At 41.7% G+C, this 26778-nt stretch overlaps 1 protein-coding gene across 1 annotated transcript; it reads left to right on the top strand.

The window, feature by feature from the left end:
* Positions 1 to 237: 237 nt before the first annotated feature.
* On the top strand, positions 238 to 18311 carry LOC142488084 (uncharacterized). Its single transcript, XM_075588459.1, has 3 exons — positions 238 to 295; positions 16608 to 16685; positions 17341 to 18311. Exons 1-3 carry the CDS (start codon positions 238 to 240, stop codon positions 18309 to 18311), a joined length of 1107 nt encoding a protein of 368 aa, XP_075444574.1.
* Positions 18312 to 26778: the final 8467 nt, after the last annotated feature.

A 26778-nucleotide genomic window follows, 5' to 3' on the forward strand; every position in this document is an offset into this window, starting at 1 on the left:
CTGGGAAGGCAAACGCAACGGGGCTTGTCAGAGGTGAGGAGCGGCGCATTCCAGGTATCTGCCAGGTACATACTGGGTATTTGCTCGAATAAAGTGTGTCGGTGCAGTACATCTTGTGCTACTAATCTTGTTTATAACACTAAAAGTTTTATTAATTGTCTCACTACGCATGTGGTCTATGTTTTACAGTGTAGCTGTAATTTACAGTACATTGGTAAGACTAAGAGACCATTTAAAATGCGTATGTTGGAAAACTTGAGAAATGTTAAGAACATACCAAAAACTTTAGCGAAAGGTACAGTATGCCCCTCACTCCTTTATTAAAGAACTTCAAAGAAGTTCATAACAATGATCCCAGTTGTATTAGATTTAAGGGATTGGAATGTGTACCATTAAATACTAGACAGGGTAACAGAGATCTCCACCTATTAAAACGAGAACAGTATTGGATTTACATATTCCATACCCGGTATCCTACTGGCTTTAATGAGCTAATTGAACTTACTCCGTTTCTGAAATAATGATATAATGTGCATATGACGTTTACTTAGTAACTCTACTATGTTTATTGTATATTTTCTCCTTGTGAACATATATTCATTGATGTATGTGCTGCAGTCTAGGCATGTTTGGTATATAGCATGTTCTATATCTATAGTTCAGCAGTGAATGGGTTAATATACATACTCTCCTGTTTTCTTTTGGATATAATGTCTGCATTGTTGATACTGAATATATATGCTGTTTGAACTGATTGTATGCTCTATCTTGGCTGATGTTGGTTAAAACTGCTGCCCTTATGGAGTTATAAATACCCTTCGTGAGGACACATATGTATGGCATCCAATATGTACTTACTGTATTCCTAGCCCGGCATTCTGATTGGCTGTAGTTTATGTAAATACGCGCTTGTGACGCTGTACGTGACCTCCTGACGAAGCACGTAGTGCGAAATGCGTAGAGGTCACGACAGGTCACTCTGCGCGTGTTCTGACAGGCTGAGACGACGTCTGCAGGAAGCCTGGGTGGTGGTTAGATCTCTTCAGTGGCGTGATCCAGATCCTCATACGTTCGCCGCGGAACCCGCTTTGGGCTTCAGTGTAAGTCTCCGTCTCCCCCTGCCAGCCTTAGACAGTTGTTTAACTATATTTTAGTCAATTCAGGATCAATTGTTCTGTTTTATTTAACACTGTCTCGTTTATTATTTTACTATATTCTTATACCGTGTGTTATGTTGTTAATGGATTTAGTTTAATTAATTAGTGTTTATCCTATGGTTTATGTTCATTGTAACTAAACCTAGCTTTGTGACGCATTATACTGAGGTGGGGTTCGGTTCCCCTCAGTGAAGTATTAATTATCAATAAATAATTTACTATTTTAATCCCTGGTGCACATTGTGTGCATTTTTCCTTCTTGTCTTCCAAGGTGCTCCCCTTTTAGGGGGTCACCTTGTTTCAGGAGCCGATTGGGGAGAGGCTCCACACACATGCTGCAAGGGGATTTACAATTCCAACACATCATATACCTGCAGCACGAGCGCTGAATTTCTTATATTATCTATTTTATTGATTATATGTTTATTTTTTATTTTTATTTTTTATACATGCATGTATATATATTGTATACTAAACAGTCATTGGTAATACTAGTTTATATTATTTATTTCGTTTTATTTATTTTATATTTTTATTTCTGGTATAGTGCTAGAGCATCATTTTTATATATATATTAGGTTTCATCATTATATATATATTTTAAATCCATTTATTCCTACATATATATATATATCTATATTTTATACATTGATTATACAGTTAGTGGGTAATATATTGCAGACAGATACTTAAAGCGCAGTCTTTTTTGTATATATATATAAATATATATATATATATATATATATCTATATATACAGTGTTCGACAAACCTATACATTTGCACGCCCCGGACGAGTGGATTTAACATCGTGGCGAGCTCCTATTGGCCCAAGCAGCACACGTGTGGTACTAGGTGGCGAGTAGAATTTTTTGTTCGGCGAGTAGATTTTTTGGTGATTTGTCGACCACTGTATATATATATATATATATAGTGTGATTTAGACTGGTATTTAAAGTGTTAATTTTGTTTTCACTCTCACTATCTCCTCCAACCTTTTTAGGTTAATTGTTGTATTACATCCATATGTGTGTATATAAGTGTGCAGCAGTACGATAAACTATTGCAGTTGAGTAGGGGAGGGGACTTCTCTTAATTACCACCAGGAGGTTGCCTATATAATACCGGACCTCCCCCTCTCATGATATCCCTTTGAGAAAGTTAGCCGTGACTGACGAAACGCGTCAGGGAGCGTCGTGACGTCAGACGCAAAGACATTGGAGTCTACACTAAGCGCTGGAGCGTATTAATCCAGGCGCGAGTGCTACAGGCACCATACGGGACCTCTTTCTTGGACTATACATAGCACACCTGCCTTGTGAATTTGCTGGGACTGAGCTCCATTGCCAACGGAGCCTGGGACGGCCTCAAAAGTCTGCAGTTTGACCGGATGGTGTTACCAGCCCTGGGAATCTGCTGTGACGTTGCTCCTTTACCAACGGAGCCTGGGACTGCCCCAAGAGTCTACAGTTAAACCGGATGGTGGTGATTATATATATCACATATGCTTGATTTTAATTGCATTTTTGTAAGTGCGTTTTTTACCCCCCTCTCTCCCCCTTCCCCCTCATTAAAACTTTTATACGCTATGGGCGTGCGCTCTCTCTTCTCTTTTCCTCTATAGATATTCTATGGACGTGGTTAGTCCATATTGAGAGCTGCCGGAGACCCTGCATACCAGCACCTATACCATTCATTGGACTATTTGAGGACTGGTTTATCCTTTTTTGCATGTTTTTTAATATATCATATTGTTCATGTTTTCTGGGCCTGATAATATTATAGGTCCCTATTACTATATGTGTGTATGTATTGCTTATAATTGAGGTATTTATCCCATATTGTTATAGCATATATATATATATATATATATATATATATATATATTTTTTGTACATGTTCCTTAGAGGCGCAGCTTTTTTCTTTTTTGTTTTATATATATATATATATATATATATATATAGTGTGTGTGTATATATATATATATATATATATATAGCCCTTTTACCATACCCCCCCCTTAAGTGAGATTGGGGGTTTGCTCCTTTCTCGCTAATCTTAGGTGGTTGGGCTGTAACCTGTTGGTGAACAGGAGGACTGAGGGATCCGCGGTGGTGTGGGGAGAGCCAAGACAGGGACAGGAGGGACAGGTTACCTTGGTCTTTATCTAGTGCAGTACCTACAGCCAGCAAGGATCCCCTGTTGATATTCAGGGGATGGACCCCCACTGAGACTCCTTCATCACAGAGACAGGAACACACACACAGCTTGTAATTTCTGGTATTTATTGGCAGTCAGCTCCAGGATAGAGAATGGCAGGCTTCACATAATCTTAAACAGCATATACATTCTTCCTCTCCCTCTCTCTACTCTAAATCAGAGCCCTGACTTAGGTAACATAATTCCCTTCCCTCCCAACCCGCAAGGGTGGGAGGGAGAGACTTGTCTCTGTGCTAACTGACTTCTTCTATTTCCTCATTCTAACTCTCAACTCAACTAACTGACAATTTGGGAGGATGTCACAATTTGTTAATCTTTGGGGAGTGTCTCTGACTCTGACTCATAGCAAGCCAGACCCAGATACAGATTGGCCCACAAACACCAGAGGGCGTTCCAACCAATATACAACCCTCAGATTGACATCCTCAGAGTTGCTAGGCCTGACCTTGAATACTGATACATTATTCAAGGCTGGAATACACACACACTCTGGCCTATAGAGAGAAGTAACCTTTCCACTGCCTGCACTAACAGGACTGACAGAGGAAAGGCCCAGAAAAAGAAGTAACTGCCGGCAGGCTATGACACACACACACACACACACACACACACACACACACACACACACACACACACACACACACACACCTTAGACAGGTGATAATGGTTGAAAGCCAGGGTTGCAGACCTGTCTAATACATGTGAATGTGCTCACAAGTGATATTCTTTATTGGCTATATGCTGACGGTGGAGGTTTTCTGTCGCCTTTTTCGCCCACCATAACTTAAAATGTATAGTAAACCTACCCAGCCTAGAAATATTTCAAAGTAAGTATAAACTAACCTCACACTGATGATACCCATCAAGGTTGAAACATGTCTGTGGGTGGTTTGTACGTGCTTTGCTAGTCTCATGCTGTGTTTAAAATCTGTGTGAAAGGCGATGCATCAGCTTAAATGGGCTCCATGTGAATGGATATTCCAGGCAAAAGGTGACACATTGTGTGCTCATTTGCATGTCATTTCCTAGAATCCCTTGCTGCAGCGGGAGCACTGTATGCGAGGTGATAATGGTTGAAAGGCAGGGTTGCAGACAACTATATACTAACGGTGGAGGTTATCTGTCGCCCTTTTCACCCACCATAACTTAAAATGTATGATATATATATATATATATATATATATATATATATATATATATATATGAGCATACAGTTGTATTTGCATATTTGCTTTCCTGTGGAGGGTTTTTGTCACTTTTTTTACTCACAATAACTTAACTCAGTATATATATATATATATATATATATATATATATATATATATCATATACAATTTAACAACAATTGACAGTGTAATACATTTTAACAGAAGAATAACCTTCACCAACCCTAGAAGCATTGCCTTATACGGAGGAAGGGAACCATAGCACCAGGCAAAAGGAAGAAAATCAGGAATGCCTTTTAAATCCCCACTCCCCCTCTTAACCCCTTCCCCTTCCTTAATTTGAACCCCCTACCTCCCATTTTGGTTAACCACCTGGCCAAGGTCATGGGCCCTTTCTTATTTTTCTTAGGTGCCCACTATCTTAATTTTTTAATTATTTCTTGTATAATTTGCCTGTCCAATTTAAAATAGCAATTTTGTCATTTTTTTAAATTAAAAAATAGAAAGCCTTTTTATTTGTGCCTTTAAATATAGACTTTATAGTATTTATAAAGTTAAAAAATTAAAACTGCACTGTATGTTAAATGTAATTTGTTTTCTATATTATATACTGTATGTAAACACTTTATTTGGTGTTTTGGTTTTAGATCTAAACATTTTCTGTCTTGGTTTTACCAGAATTATGGAAAAGCAGGATTCCAAAGGTTCAAATTAGTAAGCTAAAAACAAGCCATTTTATTCACTCTAGCTTGCCCCTTTTGTGTGATATCACTAAGTACTTTGAAATACCTTGCCCCAGTAAAGAGTCTGTCCTTAATTTCCTCTTTTCCTTATTGGTCCACTGAAAAGAGATGGACTAAGTGCAAATACTGTACAACACTTGACTGACACATGCCTCCCCTTGATTTTAAGTATTGTTTTGGTAACCCACTTCCATGATCATTACTATGAGTGATCATGGAGTGTATTCCCTCCTCACTTAGCAAAATAGGTGAGTGAGGCCATTCTCACCCCATACAATTACAGTAACCTCCAAAATAAAGATTGTTACAGTATTTTCACAATAGGATTTTAGGGGTTATGTTAGTAAACCCATGTTTCTGGGTAACACAAAGAGTGAACCCTTTCTCATTGATCAAAACATGCTTTGAGCTGGAGGGTATACTCCATTTTTTCCATTTGTTCATGATCAGACATTTGGGGTCTGTGTGTGCTGTTTGCTTTCATATTTTGTAAATACACACAATAATTCAAAAGAATATGTATATTTATTTCGTGTTGATAGGTCACTGTAACAAGGGCTCATAGAAACAATATTAGTAATACAAACAAATAGGTATCAAGAAAAAAAAAGGATGGCGTGTTGTAACAAACCGATTAAATGAAAAAAATCCTTACAAATAGAGAAAAGTCCAGTCCTGTTGAAACTAGAAGTTCTTTAGAGAGTCTTGATCGTTGTCTCATACATGTGGAAAGAAATCAGAGACCAATCATAGTGCATAACTGTAGGACACCCAATAAATTATAAATATAACTATATATATATACATGTAGAGGTATCAGTACCGTGTTAGCCGAGCTTCAATAATCAAAAAATAAATAGATGATACCGTTCTGTGGCTAACGAAATGCTTTTATTTGTGCGAGCTTTCGAGATACACTGATCTCTTCTTCCGGCGATGTTACAATCGCCGGAAGAAGAGATCAGTGTATCTCGAAAGCTCGCACAAATAAAAGCATTTCGTTAGCCACAGAACGGTATCATCTATTTATTTTTTGATTATATATATATATATATATATATATATATATATATATATATATATATGTATGTAACGGATTTTCTGACCTGACTGACCCACCCAATCTCACATTGTCCCCTGTGGTCTAAACAGTCCCCATTACATGGTAGTGTCTGGTGGTGCACCTTTTGGCAATATAGCTCCTGAGTCTCCCGCATGATGTTGTGTGGGGATGTCTACCCAGACAGACAGCTGAGGTAGTGTGGCAGAGTCCTACCTACATACAGTGTAGCGCCTCCACTTCATCAGGATCTCTGCGTCCACAAGGAGATGGTTCTGATGAGGAACTCCTTCTTGGTGGTACCTTCCTCTGGAGATTAACTTCACACTCACTCAGTGGGGTTGTCTTGAAACAGGGCATCTTTATTGACAGTTTGGCAGACTGCCCCTCGCAGCTTGCAGCTCAGCCGCTCATCTTGTGATGTACTTTCCCTTCAAAAGGTCTGCCCTCCCAATGGAGTTTGGTCACCTCTCCCCTCAGAGAGATCACCACCTGTGCAAGGTCCCTGGACACATTGTAGGCTCAGCTAGCCTTAATGCTGCGGCTCTTGAACTAGGACTGCCCCACTAGTTAGCACACTAGTGGGCTCCTTAACCTCCAACTGGAACTTAGTCATGTAGAACACACCTAACTTTGGGCAGTGCTGTGCCTTATATACCTCAGGAACAGGCACATCTCTGATGTCACTAACGGTGGACTCAGAGCATGTTACCACTCCCCTTGTATACATATGACACCTCACCAGGGTGTGAGGGCAAACCTCCATGATTGATACTGGCAATCCTGCAACTTACCAGGTTTACTGCCAGCATGAGAGAGAACTGTATGCCATTTTACAGCATGGCTACATTCTCCCCCTGGTGAATCCCAACGACCCGTCTGGGACCTAAATTTGTTAGACCTTACTCCAGGAAGCACTGCAAAATATAATAACATAATTATGCACAACAAATTATATCATACAGTTCTCATAATACATTGAACATCCTCAATGCTTACTGACCAGCAGATGGCACTGTACTTGAAGCAGACCCCACTCTCCTATCTACCTAATAATAGTGCCTAGGGTCTGGCTTCTTCACCTCCCGACCAGCATGATCTTTAACTGTTACACTATACTCCCGAGGTAACCCATTCTCCGGGCGGTACTCAACCATATGCATGTGAACATTGCGCCCAAAGCTCCATACCCTCATCAGCTGAGTGATTCTTTCCTCCGCTCTATGCCCCATACATTTTTCACCCTTGGACCGAATGTATTCCTCTATGGTCTCTCTCAACCACCCATGCCTTTGGTCCTCTATTTCCTGCATAAGAGGTTCAGGAACATACGGGTACTCCAACCCATGGGAATTCTTATACCGAGTCACTATGGCCCTTTCAGCCCAACTTGTTCTTATTAACCTGGTGTTGCCTGCATTACCTGGCAGCACCCATGATAAGGGTTCTGCGGGGCTCACAGGGTCCCGTAAACTATCTGGTCCCTTGGGATCCACCACCCCTGAACTGATGTCGTACCACCTCAATCTCAGTTCCTCCTGACGAGCTTCCTCTGTGAATTCTACTGGGGCCCACCAGTAATCCACTATCCCTTCTTGGTCTAGGATAAACCTGCTACGGTCGAGCTAGGCATCATATCCCTCAAACTTGGGTGCCCACCACCTAGTCTCCTTAACCTCTTCTGGTACCGCTATGGGACCCTCGCCTTCCTCTAACTCCCCCCCGGAGGATATCCCTGAAGTACCCGTTGATCTCGAATTGGATCCCAGCGTCTTGGGCCTACTGGTAACCTTTACGCTAATGGAGCTGGGACAATCGCTCGAAGCAGAAACCTGTCGCGTATACCTTCCCCGACACGTCATCGGACGTGAAACATTCCCCAGAGTCCAAGTTCTCCCCAGTCCTTTCATTAGAGGTGGCTCGGGACTCCCCAGACAACCCTTGGCTTGATGGTGACCCATAGGAAAAGGTGATAGGGGTCGGGGCTTTAACTATGGTCGGGGGGTTGGCGTAGGGGAATACGGCAGGCATCCGCAGGGCTACGACCCGCATCGCTCCGTTACCTGGCCCGGCGCCATCGGACTGGCCATCCGGTTCTCCCGCCTCGCTGCTCCCAGGATTCCGCAGGGCCTGCCAGCTTTTCTTAGATCCAGGCGATCTGATACAGCTGCTCGGTCGCGAGGACGCCATCATCTTCCATCTGGCTCCGCTGTGCCCACCGGATGTGATGTCTTGGATCTCGCGGGATTCGCCGCCATCTTTCGTTGGGTCCCCAACCGGAACCTCTTCCTCCAGAATGACGTCCGCCGCCGGAAGTGATGGTTCTGCTCTCCGCTCTGGCCTGGGCTAGGCCTTTCTCCGCCGTTGCCACCACCGGCGCCTGAGGAGGGCAAGGCTGTCGCTTACCGCTCCGTCGGCGCGGTAGGGTTCCTCCTCTGCCGTCGGCTCCTCCAGTCACTACGGCCGTGGGACTCCACCTCTCAGGTTGTCGCTGCACCGGCGACACGAGACTCCACTCTGCCACAGCACAGGTGAGTGCCGGTTCTTTTGCAGCACCGCCGTAGTGGTCCGCCGGTTGGCGCGTCACCACTGGTGTCGGGGTCACTTGCTCCTCGTCCGAGGAATCGGATTCCAACCCAGGGAGTGGCACCCCTGTCGGTGACTGTTGATTAAGCTCTCGGTCTCCACCTTGGTGACAGGCCCCTTTTTCATCCGGCTCCGTCTTGATCATGAGGAGCGATCCCCATGCTCCGGGATCTACGGGTTCCCTCCAGGCCGCACCCGGGGCTTCAGCCGTTAACATGGCTGGATCAACCCTTGCCTCCATGGTTTGTCCGGCCACAAAGGGTTGCACCGCCCATAAATAATGGATGCCGCATTGCGGGCATCTGGATGTGGTATTGACAGGAACACCCAGCAGCCAACACTGCATGAATAAGCATTTGACAGTCTCTGTCCCCCCGGCTCAATCCACCAGGAGGCCTCCTGGAGCCGAAAAGGGATGGGCAGAAATGTCCAGATCATCTTCACTCTTACAGGCCATATTGCTCACGGGAGACACGTTTTGCAGTGGTCTTCCCAGTAGATCAGTTCCTCGCATCTGAAGGGCAGTTTGTTAACTCCTCCCTCTGCCAGCTCCATCCTCATTTGACAAAGCTGGAAACCACTCCCCCTGGTTGAGATTAGGGGACGGTCCCACAAGTTCACAGGGTGACCCAGCACTGGGGCTGAGCTTGTTACTGTCAATGAGGGCGCGGCTGCAGCTTTCGCGCCATTCCTCCCATCAGGGTGGGGTTTTCCTTTTGGCGCCACTCCCGGCCAACTCTCTGCAACTTTTGCATTTGCAGCATTCTCTGCAATCGGCCCACGCTGTCTCCCAGGGAAGCGGGAACCACCATTTTGATTCACATTGCCAATCACTCTAGCAACTGAGGTAGCTTTTTGTGTGTTGTACGCCAACTGGCAATCAGATCCTTCACTTCCCCCACACACCACAATGTCCTCCAAACTGTCCTCACAGGTTTCACCCCGCGGTCCTAGGCAGAACCAAAACGGCGCGGCCACAGCCTTGGCGCCACTCCATAGCAGGCTAGCAAAAGTCATCTTCGTAGCGTGCTCTTCAATAGGACACACACCACGTGCGCTCTCTCCATCTGCCTCTGTCCGCCATCTTGGACCTTCCGCACCGCGCGGATCCTCCATTCTTGCGGTCGCCATTCTTTCACTGTTTTTGCGGTTAATGTACATGGAGCTCCTCTCTGCGGGGCAGCCGCCATACCGATACAATAAAAATTGCCCAATGCACCACCTTGTGTACCTAATGTAGGTCTGAATCGTGTTGCACTACCTCAGGCTAGGCTCACTCTCTCTGTGTATGCTGTGTCTCTCCTTTCTCTCCAATCTGTGCTGACTGTGGTAAGTGGTCTGGAATGGGCTAGAGTACTCTGGCTTCTCCATGCAGTACTGGGGCATCTACCTCTGTTGGTCAGCCTAGCGCAAACCCTCTCCAGGATTCCTGACCTCGTTAACAGGCTATCCCTTTAGGCATCCTACCAACTAGCACTACCTCAAGGTGACTAGGACAGCTATAGCCCCTCTCCAGACCCCCAACTCCTTCCAGGCTCCCAGGTCGTCACTGCGGTCTGACAACTCCATCAGCTCCCCTGACTACCCCTGGGTTCCGTCCCAACACAGCACTGACTGGCAGCATACACTCTCCTGTTTCCCAGTGTGCCTAGCAAAAGCCTGTCCTGTTGACAGGTATCTCAGCAGCGCCTCTAAATGTAATGGATTTTCTGACCTGACTGACCCACTCAATCTCACATTGGCCCCTGTGGTCTAACCAGTCCCCATTACATGGTAGTGTCTGGTGGTGCACCTGTTAGCAACAGAGCTCCTGAGTCTCCCGCATGATGTTGTGTACGGATGTCAACCCAGACAGGCAGCTGAGGTAGTGTGCTAGAGTCTTACCTACATACAGTGCAGCGCCTCCACCTCATCAGGATCTCTGCGTCCGCAAGGAGATGGTTCTGATGAGGAACTCCTTCTTGGTGGTACCTTCCGCTGGAGATTAACTTCACACTCTCACAGTGGGGTTGTCTTGAAACAGGGCATCTTTATTGACAGTTTGGCAGACTGCCCCTCGCAGCTTGCTCATCTTGTGATGTACTTTCCCTTCAAAAGGTCTGCCCTCCCAATGGAGTTGGGTCACCTCTCCCCTCAGGGAGATCACCACCTGTGCCAGGTCCCTGGACACAGTGTAGGCTCAGCTAGCCTTAATGCTGTGGCTCTTGAACTAGGTCTGCCCCACTAGTTAGCACACTAGTGGGATCCTTAACCTCCAAAAGGAACCTAGTCATGTAGAACACACCTAACTTTGGGCAGTGTTGTGCCTTATATACCTCAGGAACAGGCACATCTCTGATGTACTAACGGTGGACTCAGAGCATGTTACCACTCCCCTTGTATACGTATGACACCTCACCAGGGTGTGAGGGCAAACCTCCATGATTGATACTGGCAATCCTGCAACTTACCAGGTTTACTGCAAGCATGAGAGAGAACTGTATGCCATTTTACAGCATGGATACATATAGTAGGTACATATATATATATACACACACACACAAGTGGTCTACTATATATCAGACAATAACAAACAAACCAAAACAAACGAGACAAAAATACTTAAACTAACTCAAACAACACAACACCTGATGATATAGAAAATATATACTGATTTAATAAAATACACTTTGTGATAAAATGGTAAGACATACACTAGATTAGTGAATTGAGTGCTCTGCTCCTGGTAGGGGAAAAATTGAAACCCTACTTACTAGAACCCAAAAGCAAAAGGGCATTGGGGATAATCCTTCCACAGATACAGGGTCCAGCTCAGGTGATAGGCGTTACTACAAATGGTGGCCGGTTCTGCTGCTTCATACACCTCTAATCTTATGTTAAATCGTAGGAAAACACTGCCTGGGCTGGATTCCCTTACTGCAACCCGCAGCCGCGTGGGGCTGCTCCGTGTATCGACTGTAGGACTCCCAGAAGGGTGCGCATGCATACACGGAAGTGCAGCTCTCTCTCTGCTGCTCTCCGATATTCGCAGTCCACTTGCGACTGGGTAGGAAAACAATAGTCCCCAATGTATCTTCCGCTAGTGGTACGCTGGTAGCACTCCAATAACGTCACTAACCACCACCCTACGCGTTTCATGAGACAACTCACATTCTCAGGGGTATAATTGGTGTGTGGGTATAACTCATTTAAATACCCTTAAGCCATAATCAACATCAGTAATGGTTCAATCTATCACAGGTGAACAGGCACAATAGGACAGCATGCAAACCAGATCAGCAGAAAGCTGAAGGCTCTAATACAATTAACACAAAACAAGTAAACACAGAACATTAATACATTGCAATACTATAAAATTACTGTATACAGCCCCAAACACAAAAAAAATAAAAATATATGAATATACCACTTGACATAATATAAAATATCTAACCAATCTAAAATCCATGAATATGATACAGATGTATGAAGGTGTGGCATTGCCCCATGATTCCTGTTGAATCCTACTATTATAAACAGATAACCTTATCCATAGTGCCTAATGATAATAGGCAATCCTGCTTTAATCTAAAAGGCTGAAAAAGGTTTGTATAATCAGTGTTATATTCAAAAAGGTGAGAGAAATTCCCAATGTTGTCTCTAAGGATATTGGGAGTAATCTCTATCACCCTATGCCAAACCATCAATGCCAGCACATCCGATGAATCTGTGTAAGGGACCTTAGTAATAGTCAAATCACAGATTGGCCCCTCAAAAAAAACTATAACCCCTAGGATGGATCAAAACAAAAAGAGGGGGGGGGTGTTCTCCTTCAAGCCACCAAAAAGGAACCCAGAACAAAATCAATGTTTAATCAATCAGGGGACAAAGTTTTAAGTTTGTATATCCAATACGCTTCATGCCTACTGATTGATTTTAAGGCGTCCCCCCCTCTCCAACTACCCGTTTGGGTCTCTATGGCCTGACAGACCAGACGATTAGGGTCCTGGTTGTGATGGGTCAAAAAGTGGTGAGGGACACTATGTGTTGTGAGTCCCTTTCTGATGTTATAGATGTTTTCATACACACGCCTTTGATAGGATCTCCCCGTGCGTCCTACATATTGTAGGCTACAGGGACACCGCAGCAAGTAGATGACAAAAGTGGTATGAGAATCAATATGTGTCTTAATTTTATACACCTTTGATGTGACATTAGATACAAACGTATTTTGGCTAATACTGAATTTACAGGCTGTGCAGGTGGAACAAAGCCATTCTCACCAGATGTTCTACTGGGTTTAGAGTGACCCAAAGGGCAACTTGGTGTCAATTTTCGTTTTTAGATTAGCAGCTTTTCTAAAAATAATAGAAGATTTAGGTGAAAGGATATCTGATAAATTTGCCATATTTTGGGAGACATTAGGTTATATTGTGTGATAAATGGAACCTTATTTTTAAGATCTAGATTTCTGTCTTTCTTTTTATATTCTAAAAGACTAGGGGCCTCATGCAGTAAGCGACGATTATGTGAAATCGGCAAGCTTATCGATTAGTCATGTTATTGGCGTTTTTCCCTCTCCGTATGCAGTAAGTGCCGAATACATTCAAAATCAACCAGAAAACAAATCCGCCCACTCTCACGATGATGAGCCGATCACACACAGGTGTATCGGCGTGCGTGGCGGGGTGCTGTTAGGTTGCACAATCACAAATCTTGCTGAATCAGGCGAAACAAGCATGTTTTTGATTGCGCGCCATATTTAAAGGCAACGTGTACTGCTAATCATTCTCTGTGTTGTTGGGAGTGAGAGAGAGAGAGAGACGCACAGAGCTGGACGATTGAAGATTTGCATATTGACTGAGAGACTTGTTGTGTATTGGGTGAGCTTTGTCCTTTGTTGTTTTGTTTACATCTTTGTCTTGTTTTATATGTGGAAGTGGGTCGTGTGATTGCCTGTACATTTCTTGTCTGTTTTTTGTGAGTGCTGGAAGTATGCCCGCAAAGCGTGGGAAGAGTGATGCTGGTGGGAGTGGGAGTGCTACTCGTGGGAGTACGCGTCGGAGTGAACGTTCTGTTCAGGGGAGTGATGTTGCTGGTGCACCGAGTGGTGTTGCTGGGAGTGGGAGTGCTGTTGTTGGGAGTGGGAGTGCTGGTGCTGCGAGTGGTGTTGCTGGGAGTGGGAGTGCTGTTGTTGGGAGTGGGAGTGCTGTTGTTGGGAGTGGGAGTGCTGTTGCTGTGAGTGGGAGTGCTGGTGCTGGGAGTGGGAGTGCTGTTGCTGTGAGTGGGAGTGCTGGTGCTGGGAGTGCTGGTGCTAGGAGTGTGAGTGCTGGTGCTAGGAGTGTGAGTGCTGGTGCTAGGAGTGGGAGTGCTGGTGCTAGGAGTGGGAGTGCTGGTGCTGGGAGTGCTGCTGGTGGCGCAGTTGCTGATGGGGTGTCTGGTGGTGGCGTGCTTGCTGGTGGCCAGCTTTTGGAGGCTCTTCCATTGGAAGAAGGAGAGTCCAGTCAGCACCAGCCAAGCTCTGACCCTAAACCTGCTCGGAAAAAACGTGTGGAGAAGCCACGTAATCCTCGCTTCAATGACCAGGAAAATAGGGCTCTTGTCACTGGCATTCTGGAGCACTATGACAGTCTCTATGGACATTTAGTAGGTAAGTGTAACTTTACATTTATTATTCAAATACATGTGATCCTAGGTCATCTGAGTTTTGTTCATATGCAAATATGGGTACACAATATCTTTCTATGTTCATTAGTGTGGAAACACAGCTTTTTATCATGCCTTACAAGGACAAATAAACACAGGCGGTCAATTTGCCAGAACTGCATACAATATGAATGCAACCTTGCTTACATGTATAGGTTTAGTAGTGAATGCTCATGTGCTGCACATATTACACATAAAACAGCATGTTTGCTATCTCTTGGAACAGCTAGCAGTGTAGGAAACTGGTGCTTATATTATTATTAATTTACCTCATATCTTTTATATGTTTTTCAAGGGCGGACAAGTGCAGCAAGCAAAAAAGAAATGTGGGACACAATAGTCATTGGTGTCAATGCCTGTGGGAATAGTGTCAGGGACAAGTATCATTGTCGGAAAAGATTTGATGATATTAGGTCCAAATTGAAAAAGAAAATACAAGACCAACGCGTGCATGCTACTGGCACTGGAGGTGGGCCCACACCACAACGTCTCATATTGACTCCATTGGAGGAGCTGCTTCGGCCAAAATTACTTACCGTCGTCGTGGAAGGCTTGGCTGGTGACCGTGACATTGGAATTTATCCGTCACAATTTCCAGCAGGTGATAAATATTACTGTACTAGGCGTGTCGTTGCTTACACTTATTTTGCATATTTACACTGCTTTTTATACTGTCTTCACAATATAAGCATACCTGCATCTATATATGTATATGTCTGATTCTGTATATATATATCTCAAAATAGACATATATGTAGTAGTCCTACTAAAAGCAGTAACTAATATAGCACGTGCCATTGCGTGCTCATTTACATGTGAATTCCCAAAATGCATAGCTGCAGTGGAAGCAATTGATGGTGGGCGAAGATGGGGAACAACAGGGTAGTACACATGTGTAACACATGTTCATGAGAAATTATTAGTAGCTACAGGTACAGAACAGAAATATGTATCATATTATTGTGTATTTTATTGATTTTACTCCGACAAACATGACATTACTGCCTATTTTAAGCATGCATCAAAGAAATTGCATGTAACGGCCTACAAACATCACTGGCACTAACACATCTATAGTTGCTTATGAAAAGGTCCATTTTTGCTTTATGTCATATACAGACAGCATAATGAGGCACACGTATCATATGTTATGTCATTGTTTTCATAACTTAAACACTGCAGATGACTACTTAGCTCATCTACCATTGTGTTAAAGCAGCTGCAATTAATATCTCATCACAGCATACACTTCAACAGAGGGGGTGGGGTTCAGCACACACACTAATTACAGCCTCATTTCACGGTCAACTTAGTTCACACCATTTGCACCTGTTTCAAGTCATTGAAAGGTGTGGCTGATTAGGCTTTTTGGGGAAGGGAATACCTTTCTTACAACCTGAATAGCACAACTGAAGTTAATCACACTCATTTGAAAGCTTAACTCTAGCTACTAAATGCCCCAACAACTCATTACTTATCAAAGCGTACGTCACACATTAGTTCACTCATATCTATAGTTGAACTACTATGAAAGACACATTATCACACACTGCATGTGTTGTCTTGTTGAGTCACAGCCACATTCAGGTGTGCCACATCTTCGATTAATGTACCACACATATCCTCTACCAAAAACAACACTTTTTGCAATATGACCACCTTCATGATAACCATTGTGAATGGTCATCTCATGATAGTTATGTACATTATGATACTGATATCACTACACAACATATGATTTTTATGTACTCATTTAATCTATTTATCCTCACGCATTACTGCAGAAACATAGTATGTTGTATGTTAGGGAACTCAAAAATTCTAAGTACACAGGCATGTACAGTGTTATTACAACTATTTATGTTCACTTTCACACACATTTTCGGTTAAGGAACTGATGTTGTTAGTTAATCATAAATACAGAACATACAATAAGTGTTTGTTCAATATTTACACATGTAAATGTAAAACTTATGTTATTGTTATATATAGTTGCCCCTGGAGGACATGTGTCACCTGAGATGGAACAAGTGTCTTCACCTGGGTCAGCCAGCTCAACACTACTAGAAGGTGAGTGTATCATTTGCTGGCCATATAATATGTGCTCTTCTATATGTTATGTTGTCATGTGCATTATTTGTTTTGCACATCTTCTTTAAATAGGATTACTTAGTGTCAGTGAAAATTAAGTGTAAGGCAACATGTATTGTGTTAGTGATGTTAATTATCATGTAGGACTTCTGAGTTTAGAGCAACTTTTCATTCATTCATATTTCATACTGAGTCCAAACATTATTCGTAAGTCAAGGTAGTTTTTAATGAGGTTATAAAACGTATGCTAACATGTTAGGTGTTACTTAGGACACAGTACAATTACATAGTAACACAGCATACATTAACATGCCATTTAATAATGTGTACATTTCTTTTTAGTATATTGTGGAATAAGTGATATAAGGCGCAAACAACTATTAAAAAGTAACAATAGTGAATAAATCTATATAAAGGGAAGTGTGATGATTAAAGTCCAACCACCCAGCTCAAACCTCACTGGTGGGACCTGTTTCACGGGTTCCAAGGATTCAAGTATTTTTCTCAAACATCCAGGGGGAGCATATGGGGAAAGAAATAAAAATTTTTATTTTTAAACGTCTGCACTTAAAATTTTTATTTCTTTCCCCATATGCTCCCCCTGGATGTTTGAGAAAAATACATTTCTTTTTAGAACATCATGGTGATGAGGATGATGAGTATGATGAGGATGACGCCACAGAAGAGACTGAAATACAATCATGTGACCATGAAGAGGTGCCAATAGAAACTGTTGTACCGCCAAATCGTCCATCAACTTCCACATACGATGCAATTGTAGCTTCAGAGGGAAAAATAGTGGACGCAGAAAATCGTCGCCATTCAGACATGATGACAGTGCTGGAAAGGATGATTGGACTGCAGGAAGAAACAGTATCACAATTGGCACATCTCCACAGAGTCTTCATTGAAGTGCCTAAACAGTTGCAAAAAATCAACACCTCATTCGAAGCATTAGTTGTTCAGCAAACACAAGCTAATTACTGGAGAATGACTAATGTACCACAATTCAACACCTCCCAGCCAGGATCTGTTCATGCAGGTCAGTTTTCACCACATTCATCTGATATTCATTCACCAGGCCCAAATGTTACCGGTCAAGTAGCAGACATTGCTGTGCAGGTTCCTGATGATATCCTACCGCTGCCATCTGTACAAATTCAGCAGCAGACACCTACAAAGGAGGCGACAAAAACAAAACAAGACACACATGAAACAGACCAACCATCACTTGTGCAGTGTCTACCAACTTGCTCACATGTGTCACTGGGCACAAGCCCTGTCCGTGAACAGTCACTACCCAAAAGCCCTGTAGGTGAGTCACTGCCCAAAAGCCCTGTAGGTGAATCGCTGCCCAAAAGCCCTGTAGGTGAATCACTGCCCAAAAGCCCTGTAGGTGAGTCACTGGCCACAAGCCCTGTAGGTGAGTCACTGGCCACAAGCCCCGTAGGTGAACAGTCACTGGCCACAAGCCCTGCCCGTGAAGTGCCAGAGGCCACTCAAAGTGGCTCTGTTGTGCCTAAAGTTGGTGGCAAAAGAAAAAGGAAAATTCAAGAGACAACAAGCAGGCCTGTTACTCGCTCGCAAAAGGAACAAAAAAAATAAATGTTATAATTCAGAAAATATGTCTTTGGCCTTGTTTTGTTGACTTCAGATTATCTAATTACTATTGTATGTATGCTGAAGACTGTGTTGTTTCCAAACTTTCAACTATGTTCTTGTACACGTGAAGTTTTGGAAATGTTAACACTCATAATTAATTGTGTTATAAATATTTATGTTGTAATCGTCTGTTCAGTAATGGTCCACCAGGAGCCAGTTGCTAAGTTTAGAGAAGCTGCCATTGACTTTGCAGCAAAACATTGCATTTGGGTGTGTTAATTGATGTAAGAATTGCATATGCATATTAGTCACATGCAATTATTAAAACACCTAAGTAAGTGCAAACATCTTTCTTGTACGTGTACAGCAGGATTATGTGTAAATTATTACTTACCTTTGCCTTGCTTGGCCATTGTAATTTTGTCCTTTAATCAGTTGTGTGTTCGTTTCTATAACATCTCAGAATGTATAATAATATATATACACACACACACACACACACACACACACACTGAGTGAGTGTGAGTGTGAGTGTGTGAGTGTGTATATATATATATATGTATATGTGTATATATATATGTATATATGTGTATATATATATGTATATATGTGTATATATATATGTATATATGTGTATATATATATGTATATATGTGTATATATATATGTATATATGTGTATATATATATGTATATATGTGTATATATATGTGTATATATATATGTATATATGTGTGTGTATATATATATATATATATATATATATATATATATATATATATATATAGTACTATATAAACTGGTATACACAAACTAATACACTTCATGCTTCCTTGTGAAAACACTATTTTAATAATACAGGCCTAATGTTTGAGAAATATCCTAAGTATGAGACTCTAACAGTATTGTGCTTAAACAAATGTTTATTACTTCATTCAATCATGTTTCTCACCATTTAAATAGGTTTCATACAAGGTATACTTAATGCCATCAATGTTGTGTGTACTCCTGCAATATAAAAAAAAAAAAAATATTATATATAAATATATATATATTTTTATAAGAGATATATTTATATATATATATATATATATATATATATATATATATATACACACGTATTTAAACTCATGCAGACAGGGAGTTAACCAGACTTTCACATACACACAGAAATGTAAGCGGGGAAAAAACATTTCTTTTTGCAGGTGTGTTTTTACTGATATGCCTGGCTAAGAAATATTTTCACACACTGGTCTTTGTTAGTTTTCAAAAAAACACTATGTGAACGCATTCACAGTCTAGGGATGTTTTTCACAAACGAGATAAAAGATGGAGAAATGTTTCTCCCACAGTCCCATATCACGAACCACAACTGTTAACCCAATTAGACAAACAAATCCAATTGGCGTTTGAAATAAGGAGTCAAAGTAGTTACTTTTGTTGACCTTGACAAGGAAAAACAGGAGTTTGTTAGCCATTCAGCACATTCATTTTGATGAGCAAATAACACAGACCTGCACACAGCTTTTGTGCTACTCAGACATGGCTGATGAATTCGTTAACAATATTAATCCCCTTTTAGGGTATAAGTACATGATCTGTGAAGCCATCTTGAACAGTCGCGGACAGAAAGCAAGCACACGCCAAATCGATGATTTCATTCGAGCAAAATATCCTTATTACCAAGACCGTAAGCATGCACGGAATTTTAATTCCTCAATAAGATTCACTTTATCAAGTAATGACTTTTTTGAACGTGACCAGGATAAGCTACAACACACCTATGGTTTCTGGAAGATTGCCCCGGAAAAACAATTTATCCTGAAAGACGGCACTTATATTGTCGTGAAAGGCATATTTATTCCTAATGGCAATAGCAATGTATCCGCTACTACTGATCCGTTTGAATCGATACGTGCTGCAATATCTGCAGCCTCCATTCCTGAAACCCACATTGTACAAGAACAAAAGTACTATGATTATGTACCAAGCCTTTCAGCTGAAATTGCATTGGAATGGGAACCGGAAGAAATGAACCTACCTCCCGACCAATTATTTGAAGAAAGCAGTGGCGATTCCTATGAGCGCATCCTGGAGGAGATATGTGCCATACTGGATTCAGCGGTTGGGTTAAGCGTGGATGAAAATGGCTTGCATTTCTGGAGCGACCAGTTGCAGCCAGGCGAAGAGTTAATTCTAGAAGAATGGTAAATATAACAATCGTTATGCGTTGACTCTGCGTTTAAATTTTTTTTTTTTTTGTAACCACCATTTTCACTTTCAATGCGTGGATACAGCGTAACATTGCAGACTGCATAACATGTAGCGATCACAAACAAATTGTTTCCTAATACAATATAGTAGGACCTGAAAGAGTAGTACACATTGCTGACGGAATAAATATACGTACTTTCCTATCCCTTTAAACATATTAGCAACATTTTACCATTACTCTAACACATACCTGTTTTGTTATCATGCAACATCTACAACATTGAAAACCGGGTCCACCACGTATGACGTGGGACCCTTGTCATGGGCCAAGGCGTCCTTAAAAAGGATTAGTGATGTAAGTCCCGCCCCCAAGCGACGTGCGCGCCTCAAAGCCTATTGGCTGTCATGTTTTGTTATAGTAACGGTAACTGCAGTGTGTGATGCGTGCGGCTCAGTGTTTGTAGGCGTACCCTGGGCGTTAGCCGAATGTTAATTGAGTGGGAGGAGTGTTAGCGTGCGTTTCACGCTGGCTTAACATGACGTCACACGTATTGCATTTGCGCATTGTGTTATCGGCCGTGCTTTCTGTTCAAACACGTCTGTTTAAAAAGAATACAGATGTACTCGTTTAGAACGAATGTAGTTTCGTCTTCATTGTATTTGAAATAAAGATGTTATGTTTACTGGTATTTTCAACATGTATTGAACGCACAACGTACGCTTTGTTTTGCGCATGCGCTAACAGTTAGTGGAGCCAAGCGTGAAGTGCGTGCGCACACAAAGATGTGCGCGCACATCTTTCAGTATACAGGCAACTTTCACTTCTTATACATAGTTATGCCTGCTACAAATTTAAAGAAACATTACATACTGATGAACAGTTTTACTTCTAACATATAAGTGAGTGACGTGTGTATCTACACAATCATATAGAGCTGCGTAACGCGTTGTCACGGATGCATATCTAGTAAGGTGCCATCTTTGACCATCATGTGTTTGCTGTATTTCAGAGATGTCGGGGAAGATACAATCGGATCAATGTATGATTTCAGAAGAGTCTACCTTTATATGATATGATTGTGAGGAGGAGCCACCGACTACTATACTACATATGGAACTAATTTTATATTGCTTGCAGCGCTTATTAACAAACAATTAAAAATGTGATACCCTTATGCCTATATTGCATAAGCACTTAATTAACATAATGATGTTGCAAAAGAGTGCCTCATGAATTTTTATTGAGTGTTCTTTAATGACTACTAACATTTTATGACATGGTGTGTTTTATATATAACAACCATTCCCACTCTGCTAACACATTTGTGTATTCTAATATGTAATGGAACGTATGACTGTCGAAACTATGTAACAATAATAATAATAATATGAGCATGTTCATGTATAGGGCTGCTAGTTGTACGCAGCGATTTACAGACACATGTTTCAGCCTGAGGTCCCTGGCCCGTGGAACGTACAAATGTTTTTTTGCCGCATGAGGCACAGGGAGATAAAGTGACTTGGCCAAGGTCACAAGGAGCCCACACCGGGAATTGAACCAGACTCCCCTGCTTCAAACTATCAGTGCCAGTGTGTGTCTTTACTCAGTGAGCCACTCCTTCTCCCAATGTAAAGGACACTTACAACCAAGTAGCCATTTATTTTTAAAATCTCTTGTTACATGGGTATGTAGATAAAATGGTTTGGGACTGTAGCAAATAATGTTACTGGCCAGATGTTATGGTCCCCTCCAATGCATGATGTTCTGAATATGACATCACCATCATGTTATGAAGTACGTTTCTGTGTATATTTCATTAACCTAACTAACTATAGTTTACTGTGTTTATTAATCGTTTAGAAATACATAGTATAGTCAATATGATGATATAAGCTACCATAATAAAGCTGGTGTTATCATTTGTCGGTGTTATACATGGATCCTACACCAATTGATAGAGACACAAACAGTTGTCTTAAAAAGTGTGTCTATGCTAGTGATGAATGTGCTCCCGTAAGTAAACAAATAAGTACAGTTATCCCCTTTTCTCCAACCACCTCTATATTACATTAATGGAAATTATAAGGAAACATACATAAAATGTGATGAAATGTGAGTAATCATTTTGTAATACAATGCACATGAAAGCTCAAGAGTAGCTAAATGCATATACATGATACAGAAAGTACATATATGTTACATTTGTGTTTATACCAATATGTTGGGTTTTTAGTTCCAATAATTATAGGAAGATTGAGGTAGCCACATCTTATGAGAGATGTCAGCAAATATACATACCATGATCAGTCATACTGGAGATATACCTATAATGCAAAGGAACAATATATAAATTGCAAACATTGACATGCCATCTTCAGTACCGTAAACAACACAGCAAAGTGTGTATTTGGTGTTAAATGTACAACACCATGTATATTTCATGACATTCAAAATGTAAATCAGCCTGGTGTACACATCATATGGATGTACATGTTACACTGCACCAATAACATTGTATGTAAGCATACTAGAAGCATGAATGATTATGGGCATAATATGTGTTTTGTCTTAGCATAAGGAATAACACAATGCTAAAATATTATTGCTTTGTTACCCAAGTTGTATTCACATACACACAACTAAAGTACAATTGAAGAGGGATTATATAACCTGTGCAACAATAACATACCGGTGCCACATCCCTTTGTGCACACAGCAGAGAAAAGAAAGGTGTGCAACCCATATTCATCTGTGTCCTAACAGAAGGTTATATAAAGAAACATTATTGTTAATATAACATAATTAAACTATAAAAGTAGTACTAGGAACATATGAGTTTGTACTTACAAGAAAAAAATGAATTGATGAGATTCTGTCGTGTCTGGCCACCACTGGCTGTTTGTTCATTTTCAGCAGCTACATGGGTGGGATGCTCGTCTACCAAAGCCTCAGCTAGGTCTGACTGTACATTGTGCCTGAGTGCAACATTGTGCAAAATGCAACAGGCAAGGATAATATCAGACACTTTTTGAGGCTTGTATAGAAGAGCCCCACCAGTTCTGTCCAGACACCTAAACCTGGTCTTGAGTAGGCCAAATGTCCTCTCTATAACAGATCTTGTAGATATATGGGCTGCATTGTACCTGTCCTCTGCTTCAGTTTGAGGGTTTAGCACCGGAGTCAAGAGCCACGGCCTAATTCCGTATCCTGAGTCACCTATAATGAATGGAGCACACATAAGCTGACATTAGTGATCAAATTGTACAATGCCAACATTCCTAAATCAACATGTGTTTTGTGTTAGAACATGTAAATATGTACTCACCCAGCAGCCAACCAGGTTCAAAATGTCCCTCTTCGAACGCATGGAAGACTGAAGAGTTCCTCAGGATAGAGGAATCGTGACTGGAACCAGGGAACTTGGGTACCACATGCATTATCCTCATCGTGGCATCACATACCACCTGTACATTGAGTGAATGGTAGTGCTTCCGATTGCGGTACACATGCTCACTCTGACTAGGTGCAATCAAAGCAACATGTGTGCAATCGATTGCACCCAGCACACATGGTATCCCTGCTATATTATAAAAGCCAGTCCTGACTTCCAGCCACTCTGTCGCCTCTGTAGGAAAATGAATATAATTCCTAGCGCGTCTATTGAGTGCATAGAGAAACTGGGTCAAGGCCCGCGAGAATGTAGATTGCGAGACCCCGCCCACTATGCCCACAGTTGTCTGGTATGACGCGGAAGCAAGATAATGTAATGAGCACAGCATTTTAACAAGCCCAGGGACTGCACGACCTCTGGCTGTGAAAAAATCTAAATCCCCCCTTATCTCCTCATAAAGAGCTAAGATTGCTGCTGAACTCAAACGATAGCGACTTACAATCTCCTCCTCACTCATCCCATCTAACAGGGTTCTCTCCCTGTACAGACGCGGACGAGGCACAAGTTGTCTCCTCTGTCTTCTCCTCTGATCTCCTGTCCCTCTACCTGTCCCTCGGCCTGTCCCTCTCCCTGTCCCTGTCGTATCCGCGTCACTGTCACTGTCCCTCGGTGTGTCCCTACCTTGCCCTATATCATTCTCTTGATCAGCAAGCATGTCATAGAAAAGAATGTTCCTGCGTCTCCTAAACATTCGCAACATTTTGAAATGAGTAGCTGTGAATGAGCAGGTAATGTGCGTCCTTTAAATAGGTATGTGATGATGTCAGGTGACATAGTAAAATGCAAGGTGTTACATTAACATAATAAAGTACTTCTGTGGCAAGCTGTGTGCAGTTCTTGTTATAAGTATTTGTTGTGTGTATTCTGCAGGGAATGATGATATTTGGCAATGATGTGACGTGAACCTTTGTAGAAACATTGCTTGCAAATAAATAGTTGCATGTGCAATGCATGTAACACTTGTGAACGCAAGAGTCAGTCATGTAATGAGACAAAAAGGCTGAGATTGACGTGGGAAAAGTTTTGTGTAACATGTGTAATTATCCATGTTATTGTGACATGTTGGCAACAATGAATAGTCGTGTGCATATGCATGCATTTGTGTAAGGAGGATAGTTGGTATAGAATGAGTTTACAAGGTGTCCCAATGATGAATTACTGTACATGTGTGTATAAGTTAGGTTGAAGTGCTTGTAATGCAACGGTTACAATGTAAACATGCAATGTGATTGAGCGTCCAATAAGTGACGTCATGAAAATAGGGAGGACCCAAAAGTATATGTAAACATGAGAAGACAGATGTACATGAACGTTTAAAGATGCGTGTCACATTACAAGCATTGTGTAATGTAAAGGAAGATGAATATACTGTGTATGAGTGACATGTGTGACATGTGTGACATCATGTAAATAATTGTCGCTGAGTTGAGTAAAATGTGTGATATGATGTGAGGTTCTCCTTTAAGAGTGTAGTATAGTATTTTCCCTTGCCACATCATCACATGATGAGTAATGTGACCCGCAAATGCTGCAAACATGTAAAAGTATAATGTTATGCAAATAATACACGTCAGCCGTGACACAATGCAGGGAATGCCCCCCACACTGTAATGCAAATGACGTTTGTATTGTGAGCAATGAAACGTAAACAGTACTATACTGTTATACGTCCCCGCTCCATTGACTTCCATTGATGTACAGAAGATGTTTTTTTTCTAAGTGCCGTTCCGGCAGCCTTAGCGATCGTTCTCCCGTCCAAACTGCCAACTTTAGTTGGCGGGAGAAATCGGCCATAACATCTCAATTTCGTAGTGCCGATCAGCCCCGATAAGCTGTTTTTTTTTGTTGAATCCAGCCGATTTAAAAAAGTGGCGATCAGTGTCGAAAACAGGCTTATCGGCAGGCGACTGGCCATAACCAAATTATCGGCTCCGAAACCTGGCGATATGAAGCACTTATCGGCGCTTACTGAATCTCAAACCCAATTTTGGCTATAACATGGCCATATTTCCCTTATCAACGCTTACTGCATGAGGCCCTAGATCTTTCAATGCTCTGAACCTGAGATAATGTATGTTCAAGAGCAGGAACTTGATACTTCCTTTCTGCAAATTTGGATTTTAGTTCGCCCTAAACCTATCTAATTTAATACTGGCCAACCTTAAAACTCACATGTAAAAAGCATCCCAAAAGCCTGCACTCATGGCTACTGTCCCACACCTACTGTTATTTCTATCAACCATTATGGCCAAGCACTGCCATCTACTGCACTTGTTCCCTCAACTGCTGTTTCTGTGTCTCCCAACATACCACTTCTCCAGGGCAGGGATTTCCTTTCTTTTCCTATTGTACGACTTTGCTGCTCTTATTGTATTGTTATAATTCCCTGTACTGTATTTTCTTTGTAAAGCGCTGAGTACACTGTTGGTGTGATTTAAATAAAGCTATATATATACATACATAAAAGACCACGAAAAAATGCAATGTTAGGCATGATTTAACTAACGGTGGAGTTACACCTATCAAAACCCTTCAAAAGTCATATTTCAGGGCCTGAATGCGAGTGATGTCAAGTTTAGGTATGACCTATCTAACATAACTTTACACGTTGAGCTTAAAAGTCTTTGGAAGTTATGCAATGCTATTATAACAGCTAATGTGCATATTATTTGCATGTCATTATCACTAACTTCTTGATAAAGTTCTCTGAACGAAACGCGTTGAAGTTTTGATGCTGTCCCACATCCATATGATCCATCAATAAAGGACTGTTATTGCAAGACCTGCTCTCTCTATCTTTGCTGT

Source organism: Ascaphus truei, chromosome 2 (genome assembly GCF_040206685.1).
Source record: "Ascaphus truei isolate aAscTru1 chromosome 2, aAscTru1.hap1, whole genome shotgun sequence".
NCBI classification, from domain to species: Eukaryota; Metazoa; Chordata; class Amphibia; order Anura; family Ascaphidae; genus Ascaphus; species Ascaphus truei.

Coding starts and splice junctions, on each gene's coding strand:
- LOC142488084 (XM_075588459.1), top strand. CDS start 238: ATGCGTATGTTGGAAAACTTGAGAAATGTTAAGAACATACCAAAAACT. Junction 296..16,607: donor ACCAAAAACTTTAGCGAAAG/GTACAGTATGCC, acceptor TGTTATATATAG/TTGCCCCTGGAGGACATGTG. Junction 16,686..17,340: donor CAGCTCAACACTACTAGAAG/GTGAGTGTATCA, acceptor ATTTCTTTTTAG/AACATCATGGTGATGAGGAT.